The sequence below is a fragment of the Clupea harengus genome, unplaced genomic scaffold (assembly GCF_900700415.2).
Source record: "Clupea harengus unplaced genomic scaffold, Ch_v2.0.2, whole genome shotgun sequence".
NCBI classification, from domain to species: Eukaryota; Metazoa; Chordata; class Actinopteri; order Clupeiformes; family Clupeidae; genus Clupea; species Clupea harengus.
In genome coordinates, this window is record NW_024880521.1 from 355 (window position 1) to 10721 (window position 10367).

Here is a 10367-nt window from a genome sequence, read left to right on the forward strand (position 1 = left end):
GTGTGTGTGTGTGTGTGTGTGTGTGTGTGTGTGTGGAGGGAGGGTGAGATGCTTTCTAATCAACAGTCAGACAGTGGCCAACAGGTAGACAGATCAAGAGTCAGACAGACAGGTCAGTCAGTAGAAGTACACACCCAGTGAGGATCACAGTGCAATCTGGACGCTCATAGGACTCCTGCAGACGACTGATCCCCTCCTCCAGTAAGAGACCATCATCCCAATACAACGTCAATGAAGCTCGTAACCTAAAATAAAAATATACTTCTTTGGTCTGTCATGGATCTTCCAGCACAAAGATAAACACTCTCTTGCTTTCTCGCTCACAATATCGGTTTTGTTCACTGTTTCAAAGCAGTGGTGCGAAAGCAAATTATTTCAAACACAATAAAACATGTCTTTAGATACAGTGTGTCCATACACACTGTATCTAAAGTCATACCCCTCCATGCATAGACTACATACAGAAACAGAAGATGATGTATCTCTTACTGTACTTCCTCCAGAGTGGGGCACGTGTGGGTGAGGTTGAGGATCCAGTTGGCCCAGCTGTCAGTCAGGTAGCTCACCTTCAACTCCACCTTCTCAAGACCAGGCAGAGTCCACCAGTCAGTGAAGGACTCAAGAACACCCATACAGTCACCTGGAGACCTATGTGAACTTCAACACAAACAAACAAAAACGTTGGCTGAATAATACCAGACACTCATGTGTGTCAAATGTGTTTTTGAATTATTTGATCTTACTTTGCTCTTAAACCTGTGACATTGCAAAACTTGTTGATGAAGTCGGTAAAGCTGCCGCTGGCTTGTGACAGGGTAAGTGAAGCAGGTGATCTTGTGGTAGAAAATGGTGAATTCACATCCAGCCTGAAACATAGGCACATGAGGGCTTAGTTTTGTATTTTACACATAACAATGCTCACTATTCAGGTGCAACATGTAACGTTTACATATAACACCATTAACACAGACAGTGAAGCTTCTCATGAAGGGGTTTCACCTGAGTACACTGGAGTCTTTGTTCACAGAGAGAGAGGATGGTGGCCTTGAATTATCCTTAAGCCTGCCAATCAGAGCACAGTGTCAATGGGGACTGACCAATCAGAAAACAAACACAGAGTTAATTGGTTCTCGCCTATCAGAGTGCACACCCAAAAGATAGGAATATACTGTGGCGTTTGTCGCCGAGACGAATAACAGGACTGATTCACAATATCACGCATGACAACACATGACATATACCATTCAGTTCACACACACACACACACACACACACACACACACACACACACATATGAGTTCAGCACATTGCATTTAATCAACCTTGACTGCTATGATAATCAGTTAATTTGAGCAATCTTGCTCTTCTTACTCCAGGTGACGGCACGTCTCTGTGTTCTGAATGAAGGCCAAGCACAGGGCTGCGGTGGTGACAGTGATGGTCGTCAAAGACAGACGGACTTTACCCACGGACATTTGCTTGGAGAGAGCACTGAGGACTTCCTTCACACTCTCAGGTGAGAGGCTGCTGTAGTCCACACTGTGAATGAGAACATACAGACCAATCTCAATCTCTCTCTTCTGGTTCTTTATTATGCACTCACACATTATACATGTGTGTTCATGTTCTCTTGACTTTAATTAACCCTGACACGTTTGTTATTAAGATCAACTATGTCTAAGGAAGACAGGATGGCAGATTTGTTAATGTTACTCCCCAACACTGCAAAGCTAAACTGGGTAGAAACTGGATTCAGTCCTGGACGGCACAAACAGAAGGGAAGACAACAAGCATATAACACAAGGAACACACTATATTTGCTCTACCTAATGTAGAGTTGAAAACATAGAAGTTGTACAAGTTCTATATGATCACAAAACACAAATGTAAAATGATTACCTCAGTTTAGTCAGGTTCTTTCCCTCCCCTAGAACTGAGATCAGGACACCAACATCAGCATCTGACAGGCTCTCCACAGTTAACCTTTCAACAACATGAAGACAGCCATCAGAGCATTCAACCACAACAGATCAGCTCTCTCACAAACAGACCACAGCACGACACAAAGATGAAGCTGAACGTTTGAAAACACTGATGGCCAGATGTTTCTACATGGCCAGAGTACCCCATGAGTAGAATTACTCACATCCAAATCCATTGGCTGGTGTGACATTTTGTACTGAATATGATTACAGCAACATATAGGTTAACAAGTCAAAGGCTCAGGAAAAGAGCAGAACTGTTTTGATACAGAACATGAAAGGAAAATATTGACACTGAATTCTTCAATGTTTGAAAAAACAGTAGACTGGTGCCTGATACAGAGTGTAAAATCTCAAGACTCTAATACTTCCTTTCAGAATTACTTATACCCTCAACTGGTTTAAAATCCATCTTCTTGGCTGGGTTTAATTTAAGAGCCCAATTGGTGCTTTAATTCCTCCAGATCTACATGTGGTGCTCTAACAGCACTTGACATCAGATATTTGGGATGGAATGATTACTGTTCTGACCCAGCATGACTTTGATGCTTTGTGCTGGGAGTATAAAATAGGTAGCAGATTTACTGTAATGATGGTACTGCATGCTGTCAAAAACTAACAGGAGCGAGGGTGGCGTTCCTACTAACACCTGCCCACAACCTGACAAAACCACAGAGGACCTTTGATATTGTGTATTTGTATGTGGTATACTTAGGAGACATACAGTATGTATAAACATTTATGGTAAATGTTAAAACAATACTCAATACTAAGTTGCATAATAGGTCTGGCACTTGATTCTGATGACAGATTTTACTTTTTGTTCCCTTCAATCACCTCTTGTATTGTAGCCACTCACTATGAAAGCTATATTTGTGGTGAAATGATTGCAAGGTGTTTTAGTGCTATGTGAAAACAGCTAAACCAGCTATTTCTAGAATATTATGCCAATCTTGGTCATCCCATATGACCATATATTATGCAATCTGAAGACACATTACTCTCTTAGGAAACAAACTCACCCAAGCTCCTCACACCTGCTCAGTGCAGGCTGCAGCATCCTCAGCTTCTCTGCTGTTATGTTGCACTCCTTGAGCTTCAGGCCTCTGATGGTCGGGCAACACTGCAGGCAGTACAGCAGCACCCAGCAGTCTGTCCTCGTCAGCGGAATGGAGTCAAACTTCATCTCACCCCAGACTCCCATGGCTCTCTTTACAAACTCCTCCTCATGGAGCTCATAGAGACAATGAAGTATATGCAGCATACCCTCTTTATGCATTCTGTGATTTTTCACAACGTTTAGAAGCCACTTCTGCAGATAAGCTTTAATGGATGGCCTGACCTGCTTTTTCAGGTGTGGGTCAATGTCTCTGTTTAAAAGCCCAAAAAGGAATTGAATAACAGGTTTAAAACGTTCAACGGTCCCAAACAACTCTCGTAGTTTTTCAAGTGCCTCTTCCTCATTCTCCATCATCAGGTACTGGAGGGCAGCGAAGAACTCCTGGAAGCTCAGATGCATGAAACTGTACATGCTTTCCTGTCTGACATCCTTCTTTAGGAAGATTTGGCAGAGGAAAAGATTGTATGTGATTGCTTGTTTTGGATCACGGAAAGCCTTTAACAAACTCTTCTCATCAAACAGGACCTGATTTTCTTGTAACCCTGTCTCTGCCAGCTGGCCCAGGCTCCTCAGCAGTGTTTCAGGCTGACTCAAATCCTGACTCAAATCCTGACAGTGATGCTTCAGCAGAATGGACACAAATCGCACAAATATAGAGGTGGTTGTTTGTAGTTCCTTAGTGATGTCCATGCCTTCTTCTTCTTGCTCCCTGAAAACTGTGCAGATGATCCAGCAGATGACGGGGATGAAGCAGGCGGTGTACAAAGTCTCGTTGGTCCTCACACAGTCGAATGTTTTCTTTGCTACCAGCTCTTCTCTGAAAAACCTCTGGAAGTACTCCTTCACCCCCTCATCAGTGAAGCCTAGGATGTCAGTGAAACGCTGAGACTTACTGAGCAGCTTTCTCAGTTTGTCTGAAGCAGTGGACCTGGTGGTGACCAGCAGGCAGCACTTAGGCAGGAGACACCCCTTCAGCAGAGCGCTCAGAGTGGCCTCAACAGGAGCTTCTCTGAAAGGGTCTTTAGGTGGCACTGTGCTAATGTTCTGAAATGAGAACTTGAGCTCATCAAAGCCATCAATGAGGAAGAGCACTTTCATTTTTGAGTCCTTCAGCACCTCTGCTGTCTCACTGGTGAAGTCTGGACAGTAGCTCAGGAGATCCACCAGACTGTGTGCCTCTGAGATTTCATTAAGCTCTTTGCATTCAAGGTGAAGAACAAGGTGGAACAGGTCTTTGAATACTCCTCCAGATGCCCACTCATACATGATCTTCTGAGCAGTGAAGGATTTGCCATATCCAGAGTGGCCCTGAAGAATGACTGCCTTTGGAACATCTCCACGGTCATCAGGTTTGAACAACTGGTCAACAGTGATTTTGTTGTGTGCTTCACTGGCCCTGGTTTTTAAGACCTGCTGGTGATGTTTTCCTCTAAAGCGGAGCTCTTCCTCTCTTTCTCTCTGCTTTCTGTGTGTCTCAACTATCAGCAGCTCAGTGTAGCGGTCAGGCAGCAACACATTCTCACCAGCTAGAGAGTTATACTCCGTCATGATTTTATATGTGGTGCAGATGGATGTCTTGTATTCATTTATTTTGGAGCCTACAAAAGAACAATTTTATACACAATGTTAACTATTATTTTAAATTATGTTTCCGTTTTAATTAAATATAATAATGAAATTGTAATTTAATTAAATCTGAATTTACCAAGGTCCTGTGCTGGTGTTGCCGGAGCAGAAACCCCAGGACCTTCAGGGAATAAAGAGGATGAAGAGGATGAGGTGAACACTCACTGTAACAGTTTTCCCAAAAGGACATTTCTGGGCTTGACCAGAGACACTATTGGGTTGGAGAGGATGGTCTCTCCTACCCCTACTCATGGTTTGTGTGAGTGTGTGTGTGTGTGTGTGTGTGTGTGTGTGTGTGTGTGGATGGTCTCTCCTACTCAGGGGCGGCTTGTCCATAAGGGCGATTGGGGCGAGGCACTGCCTAGAAAAAAAAAAAAAAAAACGCAATATCCTTGTAAGTCGCGTAAATGAAATGTAAATTTAAATCTAATCATTTTTTTTCTGTCGGATTCTACCACTAGACCGTCTGATCTGCCTCTGTATGTCATTGTCGAATCAGGTAACAGTCATTCAGTCAGCCTAAAGTCGTGCTTCAAATGGCCCCGCCCCTAATGGATTTAACATGGGAGTCAATGGGAGAGGTCTGGGGCGATTTTCATTTCGCCCCAAATCGCCCCAGACCTCTCCCATTGACTCCCATGTTAAATCCATTTTTTCCACAAAACAGAGCTCTCAATGCATTCTCTATGGCTTCCGGGAGGGCTCGCCCCTCCATGTCGTGTCATAAGTAATGGACGTAAAAGCCTATACGAACGTCATACAGCTTCGACGGAGGCATATTCTGTCAAGATGGCTGCCCTGTTCAGTGCAATAACTAGATTCGCTCTTTGACAGAAACTCCTTTTTAGTCGGCGTACTAATGAAGATAAATTGACAACAAAACAATTAGGACTTCCTAGACCAAATGTATCCATTCAACAGGTTTCTACAAAGGGAGGGAAATCCTACATCCAAGAATTGGAACGAAATGAAAATCGCGGTCGTGAAGTGGCTAACGCGGTCTGTACTTCATATACCACTGTCACTTTTCATAGGTTTCACAGTGTGTTTCACAGTTCGTTTCTTGCACTAACACTGAATAATTTTTTATGTGATGACTTATTTTGCTTTTGTAAGCCAATACTTTCAAGATCAGTCAATAAATATTGTTGGTTTTGACTTATGTTACCCCTTCTTTATGATGTTACTGGACATATCATGTGTCCTGTTAAGCTATGTTACATCATACAACATTTGAGACACGTGGATAATGAAAAAGTGGGATCATTTAATGTGAAGCCACATCATGTTTGCTTATGAAGGCTCCTGGATGCAACTTTCTTCCATAGCTTTCCACCTGTAACTTGCTACTCTAAGAGGGGACATATTACTGTTGTGTGCTACCAATAGTGGACAAAAAGGTATTGCTGTATGAGTTAATCAGCTAACTTAATGTACCTACTGAATGGGTCGCCCATAATCATTATCAAAAAAATTGCCCCCTCTGAGAATTTTTTCAGGAGCCGCCACTGCTCCTACTCCTACTCATGGTTTGCATGCTGCTTACTGTCTAGAACAGTTGGCATGATTCTACACAACTGGGCTTCACTGAATGGAGTCATACTGTGTCCAGGGTTTATTTTGACCTCTACCCTACACACCCCTACATGTTACTGACCAGTGTGCCCTGCTCAGCAGCACCCCAGGACTAGCATTACCTGGAGCTTACTCTATAATACTAGGGAAGCACGATATTGAATTTTAGCCGATATCCGATATGCCGATATTTATAAGCTCATTTTGGCCGATTGCCGATGCCGATATATACACCTTTGCTTTTTAATTATTGAAAAGTCTCTCCTCTACTAGAATTAATCTGTTATTATGATAGGGTATTGCTGTAGATACGGGACATTAAAAACTTAATTTGTATCATTTTAGAAATAGACATTCACTCATGAAAACTATTGAAATGATTTCAAATATGGCAGATTTATTTAGATTTTCACATCACAATTTTCATACTTGAACAGTACCTCCTTGAACTTGAACAACTACACTCTGGAAATGCAACTTGGCTAACTTGGCAAGCTAGTGTTGGTTAACTGACTTACAGTTTAATAACATCCCTTCTAGGATTTCTAGACTAATCTATGTAACGTTATTGCCAAGTTAGCTATATAAATTCCATAAATGTAAAAGTAAGCCATGTACAGATAGCGTGGGCTCATGACATAACGTTTCACATCCCGTCAAATGAGATCATCAACTTCGCTGGTGTCACGTAGCATGCAAGCTAACTAGCTAGTGTTGTCTAGCTAACTAGCAACTTATTAACTTCTATTAGCGCGCAACAGGTAATGTTGCAAAGCGTTGCACGCGGGTGGTCTGCATCTATGCATGCAACCTACGTTACGGCCAAGCTGTCGTCTCCTCTTCCATCTCCTGAAAAGTTTACTGACAAATAGCATGTCAACATCCTCTGATACTGTGAAGTACTGCCACACAGCCGACGTGTTGTATTACGTTGTTGGCGCTCATAGTAACCAAAAAAAAATGCTTCGCGTGCGCATAATTTGAACGTCACCTTATCGGCCAGGTACATCGGCAGAAAGGTTCATATCTGCAGATGCCGATAATTACGTTTTGAAGCTTTTATCTGCAGATACCGATGTTGTGCCGATATTATCGTGCATCCCTATATAATACACATCTGATGTTCACACACCCCCTTGTGTGTGTGTGTGTGTGTGTGTGTGAGAGAGTCTGTATGGGTGTGTGTGTGTGTGTGTGTATGTGTGTGTGTGTGTTGGTGTGTGTGTGTGACTAGCATTACCTGGAGCCAACGCTATAGTACACATCTGATGTTCACACTCCCCTGTGTGTGTGTGTGTGTGTGTGTGTGTGACAGAGCATTCACACGCTTCCGTTGGAATGCGTTGATCCGTTAAGGGCTTTGAATGGGGTGTCGTCATCCTTTGCCGAACTGAATTGTGGCTCTGTTCAGTTTGTCAAAAGGTTGACGTCACCCCATTCAAAGTGAATGGGGATCCGTCAACCCTGACGGATCAACGCATTCCAACGCGTTCGTGTGAAAGGTCTCTGAGTCTGTGTGTGTGACTAGCATTACCTTTAGCTAACGCTATTGTGACGAACCCCTTTGGGCTCGTCTGCTCTTTTCCGATTTGTCTGTGTTTGTGTTTGTGCATGAATGTGTGTGTGTGTGTCAATTGAGTGCGTGCGTGTGTTGCTGTGTTCAATCTTTGTCTTCCAGGTGCCGGTGATCAACCACCTGGGGGGGGCGTGTCCCTTTGCTATAAAGAACCGGCACTTCCCGAATTCGAGAGAGCAAGAGAGCACAGTGTTGTATCGTTGTTTGAGAACTTTGTCAATTAAACCTTTGTATTTGAGAAACTTTGCTGTATTTCGGAATTCTTGTAACGAGCCTAAGAGCCGGGCTGTTACAAGTGGGGGCTCGTCAAAACTAATAACCTTTGTATTTGTGGCTTGAGAAGCTTTTTTGGTTTGATTCGGCACGTAGTTTTCCGCGTTGGCTTGAGCCTAAAAACGTTGTGTTATTTGTTATTAAACTCCTTAGTTAGTTTGCATCTCTTGGCGAGCATATTTTTATTTTATTTTTTTTGTGTGTGCATCGCTGAAACTGAAAGCACACTGTCAACTTCTGGGTAAGTAGCCTCGTTATTCTGTCTCAAACATTTCCCTGTTAGGGTCAGACCGTTTTGATTTTTTGTTACTTTGTGTTTAATTTTGATAAACGTCTTCGCAGTCACAGGGTATGAAGAGCGGTTGTCTCGAGGGCACATTCCAGGGTTCGATTTGTTTCAATCTGAGACGTTCTGGAACGCTGGGCTTTGTTGCGTGCATAAGTACCCGCCACGGTACCCGTGTGAAGAAAGGTCTACGACTTAGTTAAATTGGGTTGTTCTCTTTAGCGGGAATTTGTTTTGACTCACGAATTGCTGGCTACTACTGATTATTTTGTGTTACAATGCATACGTTGGATAAAGCAGACATGACTACTGAGGTGGAGACGTTTGTTGCAAATCCCTCTGATGATTTGTTGGATGGTCTTACAAAAGATCAATTAGATCAGGTTGCTACTCATGGAATTGAGGTGAACAAAAACGATAAAAGGAGTAAAAAGTCTCTGAGGGCAGGGTTAGTTTTGAAGGGTCTTTTAAATAAGGATACTGAGGAACTTACTCCCTCTCGTTCTAAGAAGATGCCTTCTACTTCTCCTGTACTTTCCCCAGCTCCAGGAGGCAGTTTAACCTATCAGCAACAACGCGAATTACTTCGTCTCAAATTGGAACGCAAACAAGTTGATAGAGATGTTGAAATGGCTAAATTAGAATTTGAAATGAAGCGATTGGAATTGATTGCTGCAGGCAAATTGAGACTTGATAATTCTGGTGAGGCTCCTCCTCCAAGGTTTCATATATCCCATAATTTGCGTTTGATGCCTTCAATGACAGAGATTTGGATTCGTTTTTTGGCTTGTTTGAACGTGTGGCTGATGCACAGGGCTGGCCAGATACTGATCGTACCCTCATGCTGCAATGTGTATTTAGGGGTAAGGCCCAGCGTGTCTATTCTGCATTGTCAATGGAAGACAGCCGTGATTATGAAAAGGTTAAATCTGCTGTGTTGAAAGCCTACTCACTTGAGGCCAGAGGCTTACAGACAACGCTTCCGTAGCCTGAAGAAACGTCCAGACCAAACTTATGTTGAGTTTGCGCAGGATTTAAAGAGCCGGGCTGTTACACTATAATACACATGTGATGTGTGTGTGTGTGCTGTTCTGTGTACTGTCTTTAGGTGATATTGCACTTTTCTTTTTAATATGTATGCTTTGGCAATATGAATTACATTTTTTGTCATGCAAATAAAGCTCTTTTGAATTTGAATTTGTGAGGAGAGAGAGAGTGAAGAGAGAGAGGGGAGAGAGAGAGAGAGATGGATGGATGGAGAGAGAGAGAGAGAGAGAGATGGATGGATGGATGGATGGATGGATGGATGGATGGAGAGAGAGAGACAGAGAGATACCTTGTCTGATATCTGAGAAAACATCTCTCAGTCTTGGATATTGCTCCAACACACGCTGCTGCTTCAGCAAGACTATGAACTTCTGACAGGCGTCGTCCCCCTTGGCTCTCAGTTTATCCAGCACTTCAACAGACACCGTCTCAGTGTTTTGAGGAAGGCTTTTAAGAGCACTGTAGTCACGATCTGTAATGAGTTTGTTCTGCTGAACATATTGGAGGATAAAAGCCGTTTCAGCAGACAGGATCTCGGATAGAATTATCTTCTTTTCAAGTATTATATCCATGGTTACCTGCAAAATCTCAACAACCCTAAAACACACAAACAACACAGACATAATTCACACATTAATAATAAACCATTGATAATTCCAACCACACATTCTGTTATTTATGGGACTGATTACAGAGCAAGTCTTTGAGGATAAAATATATAATATAAATATACACAGTATATATTATCTGTGCTTTCTAGAACATTCTGTTGAAGTTATATATATTTATATTTATTTATATATATATATATATATTATCTGTGCTTTATACAACATTCTGTTGAAGTTGCAAATAATTTTGGGCCCGTGGGGTGTCGGGGCC

At 42.5% G+C, this 10367-nt stretch overlaps 1 protein-coding gene across 1 annotated transcript; it reads right to left on the reverse strand.

Moving 5' to 3' along the window:
* Positions 1–489: 489 nt before the first annotated feature.
* Positions 490–10057, reverse strand: LOC122132328 (NACHT, LRR and PYD domains-containing protein 1 homolog; the record flags this gene model as incomplete). The annotated part of the gene is made up of 7 exons (XM_042707129.1): positions 9775–10057; positions 4808–4849; positions 3005–4700; positions 1900–1983; positions 1372–1539; positions 744–866; positions 490–657 (listed from the first exon to the last, which is right to left on the reverse strand). Coding segments are annotated over exons 1-7 (2564 nt in total), but the record flags the coding sequence as incomplete, so codon positions are not given.
* Positions 10058–10367: the final 310 nt, after the last annotated feature.